Genomic DNA, 18,733 nt, shown 5'->3' on the forward strand with positions numbered 1-18,733 from the left:
AAACTGGAGATGTGTTATTTATTTTACCAAATTTTAATGCAACAAAATTATAAATAATTACTTTTCATTAGATGAAAGTTTTAAGTTACAAATATATTCTTTTTATACAAATACAGATGGAAAACTTCAGAGCTCTCACATCAGGGAATTAGGTAAATAAGAAAAACTATATATCTGATTTTGCCAGTGAAATGATGAGAACCTACTTCACTTCTACCCCTGAGATAGCTCTCAACCTTCCTCAAGGAATAGATAAAATGTCCAATACACAAAATTAATTTGCAACATAAAAAAAATGCACCCAAGCCACACAATATATTTTTCCTCCAAAAGAAAGCAGTCACAACCCCAAGAATAAGATAGTCATAATTTCCAAAATATTAGGAAACCATGCAGTTGAGCAAATCACAAAAATCCCTGCTGCTCTATAGAAGAGATTAAAATGCATAACCAATTTTTAAATAATACTGTGCAAAGTAATAAAATGGAATAAAAAGCATTTAACACAAAAAAACACATAGAACTGTAAATCAAAGAAAACTCTATCCTATTTACAGTGTCTTTTATTCAAACTGTTTTAAAATTTCATCACTAATAACTTAAGTATATAAGATTACTAAGAGAATTTCTCCCTTTGTTTTTATTTCCGAATCACTAAAAGCAACCACCCAAAGTTACTGTCTACAATTCTTCCAATTACACCAATATATCTGTCTTTATTTGAAATTACTGGTTTTAAATTCTCATTTTCTAGTTTAACAATATGCATTCTGGGTCTGTTAACCTTCTCAAATAGGAAAAAAAAAATTAAGAATACAGTATTCTAACCTGAAAATTCAGGTAAAAGTTTTGGACTGGGCCTAACCTAAAAACCATTCCATAGAAATGATAGGGAATATGTACATTCACAGACCATATTTAATAGAGGCATGATTTCACCTTAGATCTTACATATAAATTATTTTCCTAACAGATTACAGCTTTCACCCAACATGATAAAAGGGAGCATTTTGAACAGTTTTGTGGTTAAAGGTTATTCATGCCAGAACTCGAATTAAATTAATAAAAAATACCTTACCGAAAAACTTACTCTGATTCTTAATACATATACGATCTCAATTTGTGGATGTTTTTATGTTTATGGAAATTAAATTCTCAATGAAGTGTGTGAAGTATGTATTTCATAGAATTTTTTAATTGAAGGTAGCAGAGCTTCACATCCTACATGCAACGGCATCCCACATAGAGGGGAACAGAATCAAGTCATCAGCTACCAGTGAAATGCTTTTTAAAAGACGTGACAGAACAGTTTTCTATTCTTGAAGTCTCCAAAATCTATATTCAAGGTAAACTGAACCTTGGATTCAAAGAACCTCCAGTACTTGCGGTATACCTGATTCTAACTCTTATTCTGCCATCCTTCAGTACCCACCTTAGGCCTTTTAATATACTAGTGAGAAGAAACCTAAATCTTGTTTTTAAAAACTCCATCAAAAAAAAAAAATTGAACTAAAAATTATTTGAATAGGACCATGAAAATATCACAAGTATTCTTTTTCATTCTTTTAAGAAGTATATAAAGAACCAGCAATATTTTTACTTTTAGGAAAATATAAAGAGAAAGCAAAAAAATGTCTAAATACTGAATCACGGTTAACATTTCAGTTACAAAAATTATATTTGATTAAAAGTACAAATATTTTTCTCTTCACTACATTACACAATAAAAATGAAAAGTTTTAACACCTCCAAAAAGTTTTCTTTCTTTTTTGTTTCTTAATGTAAATAACCTTTAATAGAAGCCATATGGATTTGGCCAAATAAATACAACTCAGTTTCTATCTCTGGTTTTCTCCTCAACATCTAGAAAATTTTAGCAGCTGATTTATATAATCATTACTTCATTTTGGCTGATTATTTACTTGAGATAAAAAGTATCTGGACTACCTGGATATTAGAAACACTAAAAGCATTGACAAATCTATTAAGTACCCTACAGCTTCCTCAAAAAATTTATTTAATCTCCTTTACCAAAGTTAGGCAAACACTGTGAGTTCGTATTAGGAATTTAACCTGAGTTTTATCAACCACATACTCTGACATACTATTTGATGGAGACCATAGCCTGCACATCTGTTTTGCTTCCCATGTTTACAAATAGTAGTCCTCCCTTTGGCCTACCTTCACCCTTACCTCTATCAACAGCCTTATTTCCATGAGTTTTCATTAATTAATTTGACAAATATTATTAGAATATTAACTATGTGTAAACTACAATGCCTAAACCCCTGAAAATGTTAATAACTTATCTACATTTTTAAAAACCACTGTATAGGTTTGAATAACAATTTTAAAACTATATCCTCTGGCCTGTATAGCAGGTAACTTAATTTGATCACCAGAATATCTGAAGAAACAGTGACCTGCCTGTCTCCAAACTTGCACTAATGATCTGAAATGGTAGGATCTTTCCTAGCCTCTACAATGGTGGCAATCTTTTAAATCACAACATTTATATTTAAACGAAGGGTTAAAACAAAATGGGAGGAGGACAGGTATTTCAGAACAAAACCAACTCTTCTAGATCAAAAGAACCATTTTTTTGCGGGGTGCCTGGGTGGCTCAGTCGTTAAGTGTCTGCCTTCGGCTCAGGTCATGGTCCCAGGGTCCTGGGATCGAGCCCCACATCGGGCTCCCTGCTCCACGGAAAGCCTGCTTCTCCCTCTCCCACTCCCCCTGCTAGTGTTCCCTCTCTCACTGTGTCTCTCTCTCTGAAAAAAAAAAAAAAAAAAGAACCATTTTTTGCTTCTCAAGTGATAATGAATATTTATGAGTAAATGGTGCTCTTCATTCATAGTGACAAATCATGTTTGCACTGTTTATAAACAAGTGTGTCTGATTACAAAAAATTACAGATATTCACAAAAATAATGTAAGGTTAATATTAATGTTATTTTAACTTTGGATTTCTTTCCAATGAATAAAAGCTAATACCAAATTTAAAACAAAAATTGAACTTTGACTTCAAGAAAATGTTGTGATAAAAATCAATAAATACCTCTCTTATTTCTCTAACATAACAATTTAGTTGACCTCTACACAAAAACTTTAAAGCATACCTATTAAAATGTAACATGTAAACAAAAGGTATGTGATTACTGGTTCATGATCCACGGGATTTAAAATTTTAAAGAGCCATGGTCCTTATCAGGTGCCAGAATAAACATCATTTTATTAAATGTATTACAATAATTAAACTATTTTTGTCCCATGACCATTACTGAGGTGGAAGAAATCCCCATCACCCATTTTTTTTAATTGTGTTTATGATCTTGAATGAGCTTCAGTAACCCCTGTAACCATTAATTCAATGGATACTTATCTGATCACTTCAGTTATCCAGAACAGAGCCAAGAAATGGAAAAAAACTAGTCTCGAAGGATGAAGTCCATGTACCTTATTCACAGGCAACAATCCTTAACTCAAAGTCTTTTTCTTATTTGGAAAAAAAAAAAGTATTAAAAAAATGTGTTTGTGTTCTCAGTCCTCAGCAGATTAGGAGGAGGAAAAGAAAGGGGATAAAAGAAAAAATGGGGAAAGAAGACAGCATAGAGCACTAGAACAGTGGGGTCTCACAACAGCTTTCCAGGGAAAGCAATCTTATCAGCAATACCTGGAAACAAACTAGAAGAGTACCCAAACCTACGAAACGAGGAACTCAGAATGGGACCCAGAAGGCGGGCTTTTAACAAGCACTCCAGGTGACTGTGATGGACTCTCAAATTTGAGAACCACTGTCCTAAAGATAGGAATACTAACAGCACAACACCGTCATCAATAAAAAACCAGTTAAGAACTCGGTAAAAGGGTTCAAATAAACTTGCCTGAGTATATCCATTCAGGAGCACTTTAACAGATTCAGAGAACAAGAGAAAAAGGCCTTACCTTTAAGGTGTTATAATCTAACATACTAGGATGAAAGGACAATGGAAAGGGTAAAGAATCTAAGTACTTACATAACTTGAAACAAACTGCTCTACAAACTCTGATACCTAAAGGGTATCAATTAGATTCTGGTTCAATATGATCACTGAGGCAGACAAAGCTGAGTATGAGTCACCAAAAAAAGCTTATATTTTATCTGAAGCAACAGAGTACTACAAATTTTGGAAACCTATGAAAAATTGCTGAAAATCTCAAGTTTCGACTTAAAACCATAAAGCTTCTGATACTAAAAAAAAATCAAGCGGGGCACCTAGGTGGAGCAGTAGGTTGGGCATCCAACTCCATTAGCTCAAGGTCAGGAGATCCAGCCCCAAATCGGGCTCCATGCTAAGTGTGGAAGCCTGCTTAAGATTCTCTCTCTCTTTCTCTCTCTCATTCTGCCCCTCTCCTATCCCCAACCCACATGTGCTTGCATGCTTTCTCTCCAAAAAAAAAAAAAAAAAAAAGCAAATAAATAAAAAATCAAGTATGCTGGAAACCTCCATTTCCTGTGATCCTAAATAAATTATTGTAACTTCTTTGTCAATTTCTTTAGATACCAAAGATACAAATAAGATAGTGCCCCAAAATGTATATACATGAGATAACCAGGATCAACTGTTAAAATTTTACATCCAAAGAAGACTGGCAAATGTAACCTAACTGCTTAAAAAAAACCAAAGTTCATATTTTGGTGGACAGTCATCACTGGATACCAGACAACTTCCAGGCTTGCGCATACCAACATCCCACTGATGTTCCTCCTCTTCCAGTTGCCTGGAGAGATGCCTAGAAACCACCTGATCTGGGTCCCTAACTGATTACACGGAAAAAAGTATCTCAGACAACCTGAATATCTGCCCTGGACTATTATAAAAGCAAGAAATAAGTGTTTGTGAGGTGAGGAAGCCCTTACAGTTTGGATCTGTTTGTTTCAGCAGGTTAGCGTAACACCACATCACAAACAATGGGCAGTAAGATTACAATCCACAGTAATTACAGCCTAGGAAGCAGTTTGGGGACAATAATTATACTAACATCCAATTGATCTATACTGTTTTCTTTAAGGCACAAAACCCCCCAAAGGGACTATTAGTTATTAGTTACTACTTAGAGGAATACCAATCTAAAATCTGGAAACCACATCTAAAATACAGGAAGATATTTATGAAATCACAAGAAAACATCTCATTTCAGACATGTCAATGTATAAGAGAATCAAGACTAAAAAATCCAGAACTAAACATTATCACCATAAACATGCAGTCCACATTTGATTATTTGCTAGTATTTATGTTTAGGCTTTACAAGCCTATGTGCACTGGGGGTTTTAAAATAGGTATATCTCTAATTCCTCTCCTTTTCTAAGACCCTTCCCACGTGCTCTATTCAAACTACATATCTGAAAAGCAAAAAAGAGTAAGAAAATAGGTGGCTTTCATATATGAATTTGACTAGTCAGGCTGAGAAGAATCAGGGAAAATTCAAGACATAGAAGAGGCTGCTGGAGGGAAGGGCGATGGGGTAATGTGGTGATGGACACTGGGGAGGGTATGTGTTGTAATGAGCACTGGGTATTATGTAAGACTGATGAATCACAGGCCTGTACCCCTGAAACAAATAATACATTCTATGTTAAGTAACTGAATTTAAATTAAAAAATAATTATCAAAAATAAAATTAAAATTAAAAAAAAGATGAGGCTGCCACTTTTCATGTCATTCCTATAGAATTAAAGGACCATCCCTAACTAAACACGTAACACACAGCACAGTAATTATATTCACACACTGTCTCCCTCACTGAGTACATACAATGCACCAGGCACCACTGAGCCAAAAGGTTAAAGAAGAAATGATCCCAAGCTCTCAACCTATTGGACTTAAGGGGGGGTGCGGGAGGAGCTGACTCCCAACTCTCTACATCCAGCTAGAAATCAGGAATGTTCTTGGGCATTTAACTAATACATGCCCTCTCTGCCTCATTCATCCAGAACCACTACAACACTCTGATTTACCCCAGATGCTAATCTTATATTGCTGAAACAAAACCCCCCTCATCTCCACCTATGATATAGCCCTGGTGGGATTTTCCATTTACACAATGTCAAGGAAGTCCAGTACCTTTTAAAGTCCCTTTTAAGTCTAGTACAAAAACCAAACTCTCCTTCTGCTACCTCTCTCTCATCACTGTGTTCATTTCTGCTTCTTTTTAGTGTACCTATCTCCTACAGATCAACGTGCCACAAAACAATAGAATTTTACATTAGAAAGACTTTTGGAATCATCAAATATCATCTTCTTATAGAAACAAAGGTGCTAAAACACAGGGATCAAAGGGTGTGCCAAAAACCACACAGCTATTTTATTATAACCAGCACCACGTTCCAAAGGCAATCATGTCATGATTCAATGAAAGCAGCCGAAGAGCAGCAGGAGATGTTGCTGCAGTAGCAGATCACTGAACTCAGAGTGGCACGGAACCCGTACCCGCTCCCATCCAGCCCCTACCCCATAGGTAAGGGACGTGTTAGCCAATACATGAGATTTAAACAGGAAGTCCACAACAGGAACTCTAAAACCTAACAGGATGTATTAACCAGGGATTCCCCAACCAGTAGAGAGTGTCTACTGGTAGCTATTAAGCCTTACCTGACAGGTCTCCAAGCCAGCTGCAGCAGCCACATCCCCCTCTGCGCCATTAACGTCTCGCCTCAGTTTCCTGAAATTCCCAACTGGGAAGGGAATACAGGCCCACGGGCATTCCCAACCCGGTTATGGCTCTACAGTTCTACTGTTAGTAATCTTCCCTGGGACAGCACCATCTGTATCCATATACATGCATACAAAGAGCAGTCTCCATCTAGGATGAGCTTAACATTACAGGGCAATGAAAAGGTCCTCTTCACAAAAACCTCAGAGACCCCTGATCTTAACTATAAATTTTTATTTTATTTTTGAATGTAGAAAGTATTCCCCAGTTAGAAAACCTGGAAAAGTTTGATTGGTTCTGCAGAATATACCTGAAAAACAAAGTAGTTACAAAAAATGGAAACATGCAATTTAAAAAATACTTACAAATATTTTCACTGATTTTAAGAATGTTTTAGCACCTCAGGACACAAAGTGACTCTAGTTCTGATATAGTCAAACTTTCAAATGGCACATTTCTGTTCTTATAGGACTATTAATAGCTATAGTCTCTTGAACATTTGCAGTTTTTAGAAGTTTTCAAAGATGTTCATGAAATCATTAAAATTCACTGTACTTAAGAGATACTGACCAATGAAAACATTTTTTTCCCAAGACAAAAATGAAGCTTAAGTGAGTAAGCACTTATTAGGCACCATCTATATGCCTGTTTGTGCTAGATAAGAAATGAAATGGTTCTTCTTAGGGAACTGATAATATGCTTAGGAAATCTAGACTGATATTTTTAAACAAAGAAGAATATTTTAATGCTAGACTACCCCTACTGCTATTAAGAGTAAAAGTAATTCAGAGAAATCAATTCAGACTGAAATATCAAAATAAACTCATGGCAGAATTTCTTGACTAGGTTGACCCACGGAATTCATTTAACAGTGGACTTCTGAAAAATAATTATAAGAAAATCTACTTAGAGTAACATCCTATAGAACTGGTGATGTTTAAGAATTACATAAATATTTTTTATAATTTTATTTTTAGTAATTATACCACTGAGCAAAACATAAAATAATCTAAAATGATAGATTATGAAGTTTTTATGCCTTCAGTGATTGTAATGTAGAACCTAAGATACACAGTAAAATTTTAAATATGAACTTAGATATTCACCATCAGCAAGACCACAGCTTCATCCTATTAGCAGAGTTTCCTATTTTCCCACAGGTACATACGCTCCCTAGCTGGATATCAGAGCAGTAATACAGCTAGCGGGGTAGACATCTGTGCATTTGATTTCAACCACAGTAGTGTTCCAACCATAATGACTTAGAGGAGTTCGTGATTTCTGACCTATATGATTTGTTAATTTTAACAGTATATCCCAATTTGCCCTCTCTCTTGTTTTTCAGTCATACAAATAGATCAGTTATATGGATACACACATACGTACAACTTGTCCAAAAAAGAAAGTATCTGAAAGGGCTACCATGTTGAAAAAGAATTTACCCCATTCAACACAGAAAGAACTAGGACCAGCGGATAAAAGACAGACAAGACAGAGTTTAGTTCAGCAAAAGATGTAATTTTCCTTTTTATTCAAACTTAAAATATACACTGAGTTACGTTGCTTAGCTAATGAATTCTTTATTACTAAGAAGAAGTAAGATGATAATCTGTTAGGAATGTCACCTCTAAACTGGCACAAAGCTCAATTATGTCGACTCCAAAAAGTTTCACCTAAATCAATGACCAGTATCAGATTATTCCACAAACCAACTACTATGTAAATGAAACGAATTAAGCCTCCATTTCTTTGCCTATGATATGAAATGCCACAGAGCTAATGAATCACAGAACTTTATTTTTTAGCCTAAAACTTTAAGAAAAAAATCTCCTTACTCAAACTTCTCAACATTACAAAAATAAAGAACTATTTTTAGGTAGCACCAATTGATATATATACATAAAATTATAATATATGAAGTTTAATATTTTAGAACAATGATGAAAAAATATTAATTTCCCCTTTTCCTTTCCTGTCCCCCTTTTCCCACACCTTGCCCAAGCCAAAAAATAAATATTAGCTAATTTTACCCATCAATTCGGCACCCTCAAGAATATACAAGAAATGATTATTTCAAAAAACTGGATCTAAAACTGTATTTTCTTTAGATTTTTCTAGACTATTACAATAAGATTTATAACAAATGAATACAATTATTCAATAATGGTAAGTATAGTTAAATGCTTCTCCCCAAATCAGTCATCTGAGATTTGCCATAACTTAAATTAAAATTTGGCTAATGGTCCAAAAGCCTGCACCATCCTCATCTTAAAGAAACGAATTTTTGAAAATACTGGAAGTCACTAATGGTTCTCTTTCTCATTTATAAATTAATGATGGCATTTTCAAATTCAAAAACTGTCTCTGCTCCTCGCAAGTGTCCACACACGAACAAGAGATGCTCAAATCCTGAGTCACAACTGTGCATTAAACCACCAAATGTATCAGTAAACTCCCTCAAAATGTAGGTTCCCATTGCTACCTCTCTTAAAAATCACTTTCAGACTATGGTTAATACTGAGGTAATTAAAGTACAGTAAAACTTAGTTTACTAAGTCTACTATCAATTCAAAATACTCTTAGGAAAAATTCTGATTAAAAAAAAATTCAACAATCAGTTCTCATGATAAAATTAGTTTTCATGGCACAAAAAAGGCATAAACTATCATTTTGTATACTTATTATAGTCATATTTTCATTTCTAAAGATCTATTCAAAAACTTCACCTAAAGCAAGAGCTACTAGAAAAATAGATCTTTATCTGTAACTTTCAAAACATTCTTACTAAAACACATTCTGGAAATAGATTTTGCTAAGTATGTGTTAAGCCAGTGGTTCTTAACTTTCCGAAGTCTGTGAATCTCCAGAGGATAATACATGCTGTGACCAGAGAAAAATGTATGTTTACAAATAAAGAACAACAGGGGTTCTCAAAGACCGTGAAGTCCAAGTTGAGTGCCATACCCCAAATACTCCTGTAACTATTCATAGCAGATACTTAGAACGTAGCAAGCTACTGTTCTTCGGTTAAATGTGCATAAAACAACTAAACCTATAGATCCTTGATTCCTAAAGCAGAAGAAAGTGGCTGTGTATACAATTCAATGGAAACTTAACATGTGCTGCATGTTTTTAATAATTTAAATACCTCTGAAACCTAATTAGCTATGAAAAAATTCAAATAACTTATATAAAGTTTTACTTTTTATATTAAAGCTTTTTAAAAATGCACATCAGGTTTAAAAGTGATGAGAACACATTTTAAAGAAGAAACTTTCACTCAGGGTTAACTCAGAATCTACTGTGTTCCAGGCATGCTTTTAATTCCTTGTAATTTGAGGAAATTCAAAATCTAATTATCTACTTAATTTTGCTCAAATATTTTCAAATTTTGGTCAAAAGATATATTTAATAATGCATTTTTTCATATATAATGAAAATGACATTACTCTAGTTTACATCTGAGTGCCAAAATATTTAAGGTTTCATGTTTTTTTAGAAAAACGATATTTGACATATTTTCAAGGGCAATAATTTCTAAAACAGAAAAAAAAGCGAAAATGAAACTTCATAAACTGAAAATTATCAGTAGGTTATATCTACAGTAGACAAGAAGCATTAAAGATAAATTAAATGGCCACTAAGGTAGGTAAATAAACTCTACCACCTTTTTGATTCTACAACTTTAAAGTGGAAATACCAAAACCTTTCCTAGGCCTTGGGAGGGAAAAAAAAAACATCTGTGGATAAGAAGGGATGAAAGACACTGAAGGGAGACTTAATTTTTTTCTTTGTTCATCTCCAGAAAGTGTTAAGCCATTAACTAAAAGAGAAAATATTAAGAAATAATAAATATAAAACCATTCATCATTCCAGTATTTGTGGAAAATACTTTAGCTTATTAGTTGATTTTCATTTGAATGAAGAAAAATTTTTAAATAATAGGATTCAGGAATACATATAACATGTATACTGACCCATTACCAATGGTTCCAGACAGTAATTACTTTCATTAGGAAATAAAATGACCATTTTAATGTTAGAGCTATATGTAAGAGTAAATAGTTTTTCCATTAATTTAATGTTTTATATTAAGTTTATCCTAAATTTAGGTTGTTGGTACCCAACTGAGACCAATGAAACATCTACCTACACACAATGAAACATCTACCTACCCACCCCTACTGAAGAGCTTAAAGAAGCAGCATTAATAAATTTTCTGTTTTCAAGATCTAAAATTTCCTTTGACATTTTTAACTCCTTCAATATTTAAAAAGCTTACTTTTTTAATGGCAAGCTTGAACTAATCTGATCAAAGATGTGAACAAAATAACTGCTTTTGAAATAAGTGAAGACGTGCTGTTAGGCCAAAATAAACTGGTACTTCCTTAAGAGAGCCAAAGTTTTCTGATTGGCATATGGATACCATGCTTGTGGGTGCTTTATAAACACTGCTCAGAAGTCTGGACAATCTCTAAGAAATTTTAGATGTATAGCTGACATGTAGATTATGCTCATGTAAACAATGTGAACACACCTCAATGGGACAAAAATCATAGTAGCATATTACTTACAAGTAAAACTTTTAGGCTACCAGGGATATTCAATTCTGACACTGCTCTCTAGGGAAGAAGGGAAAATATTTACAAATTTAACTGAACCTGAAAAGAGCCAAAGTAGAAGAAAAGGTAAGCAGACAGGGGAGAGGGAAAAGGTCAAAAGGGAAGGGGAGATGAGTGGGAAAGAAGAGAGCAAGAAGGAAAAAGGTGGCAGGAGGAGGCATTGATAAAATCCTTGGCAACACAAGGTTATTCCGCCTCATACTTTATATACTAAACAAGATGCTCTGTTCCATAAAGATATCAGTACTACTCTCATTCTTTATCTCATAAAGATCCTTGATTTCGATATTAGTGTCAAAACCAATGAATCTTACTAACTGGATTAAGCCCTGGAGGCAATATTAGTTCCAGACTGATCTAGGTAGACTTTTTGGCTTCAATGGCATCCAATTTCTGTCTTTTGAAACATTCAAGACCAAGTGATGATTATCCAGTAAAGGTTCTAAAAATATAATCGTGTGAGTAATTCAAGCAGTATATAGAGACAAGATAACCTACTCTGCACTTACTATAAATTCAACATAATTCTCCACACCTTAACTCTCTAATTAAGGTACAGCAGTAGGGGTGGGTGAAGTTATTTAAGAAAGTTTTCATATTTTTATATTAAAATAACTTTACTATATAGAGTAGAATGCAAAATTTGCATGAATATTTAAGATAAAAGAGAGGACTTCAAAGAAAATAGGATTCTGGAAGGGTCACACTGAACTATACCTCAGGACCCATGGAGTATAAGTGCATTTATTCAAATTCTTCTGCCATTATGGGTAAACTTGGAAAAAAAATGATTGAAAAGTACTATTTTCTCTACCTTGATGACCCCTAAATACATTTCTTTCCTACTATTGTTTATAATACTTTAGCCAATTTAAAATGACTACGATAGATTTATAATCAAACACCTGAAAGGCAATACATCTAAACTTGTATTTAGAATGACACAGAATTATTTTTTTAGAAACTTACTATAAAAGGGAGACTTTGAAGTATATATACATATCAATATTCTATTTCTGATGCTTTTACAGAAGTTTTTGAGTGAAACGGCATTATTATTGACTTGAAAAAATAGGGAAATAGTAAAGTCCAAGTAATTTTTTCTAATAAACCATTTTCTACCTTAAATTTATTTTTGTGCTTTTAAACATGCTTATATATAATTTTTGTTCATATTTAAATTTTGTTTTAAAATTTTCAACTATACATTTGATCTATGGTGCCAAAACTGAAAACATAAAACTCATCATGTGTCCAACTATGAATCATTCAAGTTTACAATTTCAGTTTTGATAAACTAATAGCAAAAGTGCTTACAGATTTGATATCTGGAACTCAATGGAAACAGTTACTCAACTTACCTGGTGCTAATCCAGCAGCAGCAGGACTTCCCATGGATGGGTGAGAGAACACTTGAGAGAAGGCAGACATATTTGACTGGGACACGTTACTCAGCCTGGAGGTTGATCCTCCTTTAGGAATAAACTCGCTTGCAGTAGGATTTGGTGTCTATTTAAAAATCAAATATAGTAAGTTAACACACTTTAAGCCCAAAAAAGACACTGAATCTACTAGGCATTATTGTACAATGATTTACTGAGTAAAATATTTTATTGAAAGGATTTACAGTGTTTTTAGTTTCCATATTTTGGAGTGGTATAATTAAATTTCTTGAAGAAAAATTTTTAATCAATTTTGAGGATTTTAATTATTTCATTTGCAGAATTTAACCCCAGAAACATGTAAAATTTGATTATCAAATATGCATCATTACCAAACTATCCTAACACATTTTAGAGAACTGGGAGGTTGAGACTACCTCAAAACTGAGCAACAAGTTTCAAGTTTAATATCTTTAAACCACTTCTACCAGGATAAAGGTCAAAAGCGACTTTATTCCAAAATTAATCATTTCCCTTTTTTAAAACACTTAACACATTTCCCCAATAATATGGTGCCATATATTTAATTAACAGAGTAAAGACAAGAAAAACATTTAAAAACAAGGAAAAGGTGGGAGGAATCAAGATATAAGAAAAACCTAACAGAGGCCCCAATGCTTTCAATGCCCACAAGTATCACATGTAACTTGTTAAATTTAAAGTATTTTCCTATGAGATTACATGGAAAAAAAACTTTCTTCACAGCTATACTATGCCACATTTTATATATTTACGTGGCATAGTACTTTAGGCTTTAAGAACTACTGTTAACATTATGAGACTGCATATCAAATTCATAAATGGCCTGTATTTTTTCGACATGGAATAAATACTGCAAATTTTTCTGAAATAGTAACCATTTCAAATTCTAAATGCCTAAGCATAATAAAGATTCAACCACTCTTAACACTAATGATATCATTTGAACTCAACTTTCAAATGGTCAGCCAAGAACATAATTTAGTATGGTTCACACTTCAGCCCACATTCTATGCATACATATAAACTAAGTTTAAAACACACTGAATCATGATGCAAAGCATTTAATCACTTAAAAAGTCTTTTAGAACCAATCATTAGAATGTAAAAATGCATTTCCACAGAAGGCAGAAAATAAGATGAACTAATTCCTGTACAACCCGAGAAAAACTTCCCTGATTCAATATGAACACCACTCTACACTGCCAAATTAGAATTCAAATTATTAGATTTAGAAGATTATAAGGCAATAGGCTGACCTCAATTTAAACTCTACAACAAATGAGAGTTTACCAATTACATACCAGCTAATGTTAAATATAAAGTTAATAAAATGTAGAAGAAATGTTAACCTGGGCTTAATGAAAATATACTAAAGTAATGAAATCTCTTTAACTGTCACATCTAAGACATGAAATTCAGAAAAAAAAAAATTCCAGGCCTGATCCAAAATATATTTTCCAAAGAGAAAAAAAAATTATCTTCTATTACTTTTCTGTGTGTGTGTGTGTGTGTATCTATTTTAAACCCTTCCAAATTCTAAAGTTTTCAAAAATCGTGGTATGTTCTATAAAGGTATGGTCAATTCCTTAATATGTGTGAAAATTTCTAGAAAAATAAGTCCATGCATTTTACTGATATACTAATCCCTAGTTCTAAGGGAACAAATGGCTACTAACAGGATCACTTCAGAGCTAACCCAATGTGTTTCAGTTAATCTTAAATCTATTTTAGAAGGTGCGCCTGGGTGCCTCAGTCGTTAAGCGTCTGCCTTCGGCTCAGGTCATGATCCCTGGGATTGAGCCCCTCATCAGGCTCCCTTTTCCCTGCTCCGCGGGAAGCCTGCTTCTCCCTCTCCCACTTCCCCCCCCGCTTGTGTTCCTGCTCTCGCTCTCTCTGTCAAATAAATAAATAAAATCTCTAAAAAAAAAAATCTATTTTAGAAGATGAGAGTCAAGATAAAAGTAATCAGTATCTTGGTAAGACTCCAGAGTGCCTAGGAGGGATGGAGACTTCAGGATTACAAGATAACTACAAAACAGCAAATTTAGACAAAGAAAATTATATGTGTATACAAAAAATTTTAGTAGCATATTCCTGAGAATCAGGTATTACTCATTTTCCATGTCAGTTATATCTTATATTTACTGTGACTAACAGACTATCTGATTTCAAAGCTGAGCTACTCTAAATTAAATCTATTTTAAATTAATTTGAAAGCCTACTTTAAAGGATCCTATAAAGGAGAAAAAGGAGGGAAAAGTCTATTCCACCATTCCCCAAAAAATCATATATAAAATATCATTATAATAAATTATAAAGAACTGCCAAATTTATTAGGTTATTAAAATTAATGTAACTATGAAAATTTACACGCTAAACAGCAACCTTTACAGATTCAACAACCAAAGATGCAAAAAACCTACCCAACAGTGAATTTTAGTTAAGAAGTGAAAAGAGAAGCCTAAAATCCTCCCTCCTTTCTCTTTCCTGATTTAAGATGGCAAAGCATTTCCCTTGAGTGGATGGTTTAGGAGTTTATTTTATTCAACTCTCGGTATTTGAGATTAGAGAAAAAGTAAATGGATTTAAATGGCAGAAAAAACAATTACACAGGATTTAGGTACAACACAAAACAAACAAAATCTAGGAATAAAAGAGTAGAGCTATTATTAACAGGTAATACAAATTCTCCTATTATTACCTAGCCAGATTAGAGAACTATCAGAAATATTTAAAGTAATAATTAACAATTATAATAATGATAATACTTTTTATGATACAATTATTTAAAATAATAACTACAATTAAAAGATACATTCTTAAAATGACTTTAAATTTTTTGGTTTAAAATATAAATACGGACTTTATAAAGTAACAAAATAGTATAGGCACACACCTTTAACATGTTAAAAAGAACAATTTCTTGAAAAATAAGCCAAAACCAGTTAACTAAAACCAGTATATAATATTAAAATGAAATATATGTTCATCACAAAGTAATCAATTTCTTTTAGCTTTAGGAGGTGAAGGTTATATCTAGAAAGAAGACTCAAGGACTTGGGTTATATAAATTTTCTATCTAACTTCAACACCCCTAAAGAGAATGGAATAAAAAGTTTTATTACTCCTGCCCTGTGATTTTCATAATCCTTACATAACTATAGGGGTGCCTGGGTGGCTCAGTCGTTAAGCGTCTGCCTTCAGTTCAGGTCATGATCCCAGGGTCCTGGGATCGAGCCCCACATCGGGTCCTGGGATCGAGCCCCATGTCGGGCTCCCTGCTGGCGGGAAGCCTGCTTCTCCCTCTCCCACTCCCCCTGCTTGTGTTCCCTCTCTCGCTGTGTCTCTCTCTGTCAAATAAATAAATAAAATCTTTTAAAAAAATAATAATAATCCTTGCATAACTATCTAGTTATGTTCCTATAGTATTATATTTGTTATTTCATATACAGGTAATTATATTTATATTCATAATTTCTATTTCTATTCTAGTATTTATATTTTAAATCCTAATTTTCAGCATTCCTTAAACAGCTCTACGTGCATGTTTGAAAAAAAATCAATGTTTATTCATGTCAAGTAATAGACATTCACTTTGGGAGAATTTATCAATAAAAACAGAGTTTTGGGTTCTCATACACTTAAATTTACACTACAACTTGCATGCCAAAAACAACCAAGTGCTTTTTATAAATTGACACCATCCCCCAACATTTAGCTATGATACCGACCTGTACTCTCTAAACAGAAACAGACTAAAGCAAAAGTCCTAATACTTAGTTTAAAAAGCACTGTTGTCACTGTTATTATACTTAATAATTAAAATTTCAATGTAGATATCTCACCCAACCAAAATGACAGAGTATTTCCTATCCGATAGGGTTTTTTACAAATGAAGTAATTTTCTGATGAGGTTTCTAACTCAGGTTTAACACTATTTTATGCTTTTCTACTATTACATGATTCCATGGAAACTGTTACTTTTAAAGTAAAATTAGTATTTAATACTCTGCTGGACTCCACTACAAACAGAACACTTTATTTAAGACCACAATAAATTAGTCCCATAAATTAAGGGACTGATTTAATAAACAGTGCAACAAAATAAAAAGTACAACCATTAAATATGTTTTTAAAATTAAGCAGAAAAACAGGAAGTTTGCATTAAATGAAAATATAATAAAGTCTTATGTAATATTTCACTGCAAATATGTCAAAAAGGTCTGTAAGAAAAAGTTGTCTTAAGGTGACACTGAGAAACCATTAATGTTCTTGAGTATTGTTCAGGTTTTTAAAAATCACATAATAAACCCATAAAACCCATTAAAGACCCTCCATGGTAAAGATCCTTATGATGAGCTCAACTTACTTTACCTGTCTTAATGGCTTAAGTTGCTATCAGTAATCTTTCTACTCTCCGAATGAAACCTAACCTGCTAACTTTTTCTTAACAGCTTTATTTAGATACAATTGACATATAAATAAGCCACACATATTTAAAATGTAAACTTTGATAACTCTGGTCATAGGTAGACAACCAAGAAACCATTACCCAAATCAAGATAATGAATATATACATCATGCCAAAAAGTTGCCACAAGCTTCTTTCAAGTACCTCCCTAACATTCCTCTCTACTCCCCTACTTCGGTCTTGAGGAAACCACAGATCAGCTTTCTGTCACTACAGATTAATCTGCATTTTCTAGAATAATATGAATGAATCTTACATACATATTTATGCGCTGGTTTTTTACCCAGCTTCTTTCACTTGGCAACATTAAGATTCATTAATGTCACTGGTTCTTATCAATACTGCATTCTTTTTAATTGATGAATAGTCAATAACATCAATATACCACAACTTGTTTATCTTTCCACCTGACGGACAAAGGTCGTTTCCAGTTTTTGGCTATTAAAAACAAAGTTGCAAAGAACCAGGTACAAGTCTTTGTGTGGATATGTTTCATTACTGTTGGAAAATGGCTTGGATATATATGGTATGTATATATATAATCCTTTTAAAAGATTGGTAAGCTGTTTCACAAAGTGGTTGTACTATTTTAATATGTCCACCAGTACTCTGTGGAGAGATCAAGTTGCTCTATGTACTCAGGGACATGTGCTTTGGTCGGACTTTTATATTTTAGACATTTTAATACATGTGTAGTAGTATCTCAATGTGGTTTTATTTTGCATTTCCCAAATAACTTATTTGCCACTCTGTGTTTTCTATCACGAAATATCTGTTCACACTTGTTGACCATTTTTATTGGATTTGTTTTTTATTATGGAATTTTGACAGTTTGGGATAAAAGTCCTTTGTCAGATATGTGATATACAAATATTTTCTCCAGGTCTATAATTTGTCTTTTCACTGTCTTAACAGTATCTTTCAAGGAACTGAAGTTCTTAAATTTTGATGTAGTGCAGTTTATAAAAATGTTTAAGAGTCATGTATTTGGTGTTGCATCTAAGAAATACCTGTCTAACCAAAGGTCACAGATATTATGCGTTTTCTTCTATAAATTTTGTGGTTTCATGTTTTACATGTAGGTCTAAGTTCCACTCTGAGTTAATTTTATAAAGTGTGAGGTATGGGTCTAATATTTTTTGCATATACTCAATTATTCTAGCACTGTTTGCTAAACAGATCATTTTTCCTCCACTGAATAGCCTTTGCTACTTTGATGAAAATCAACTACTTATTTGAGATTACACAAATCTATAGATCAACTTGGTAAGAATCAACATCTTAATGGAGTCTTCAGATCCATGAACATGATACCTGTCTCCATTTATTTAGGTCTTCTTTAATTCCTCTCAGGAATGTTTCAAAGTTTTCAATTACAGACTCTCAGACCTTTGTCAGATTGATCCCTATTTTATATTTCTGATATCATAAATTACATAATTTTAAAAATTTCAATGTACTATTATTTGTTGCTAGTACATATGTACCAGTTTTCTGGTAACAAATTACCAAAAACTTGA

The 18,733-nt window shown here is 33.1% G+C and overlaps 1 protein-coding gene across 6 annotated transcripts in view; it reads right to left on the reverse strand.

The window, feature by feature from the left end:
* Positions 1-18,733, reverse strand: part of PAN3 (poly(A) specific ribonuclease subunit PAN3) — a 129,238-nt gene that overhangs the window by 56,931 nt on the left and 53,574 nt on the right. For all 6 annotated transcript variants that reach the window (XM_027591457.2, XM_027591455.2, XM_027591459.2 and 3 more), the window contains one exon: positions 12,680-12,827. In XM_027591457.2, coding sequence (XP_027447258.1) covers positions 12,680-12,827 — 148 coding nt within the window. The remainder of the gene's footprint in view (positions 1-12,679; positions 12,828-18,733) is intronic.

This window comes from Zalophus californianus, chromosome 3 (genome assembly GCF_009762305.2).
Source record: "Zalophus californianus isolate mZalCal1 chromosome 3, mZalCal1.pri.v2, whole genome shotgun sequence".
Taxonomy (NCBI): domain Eukaryota; kingdom Metazoa; phylum Chordata; class Mammalia; order Carnivora; family Otariidae; genus Zalophus; species Zalophus californianus.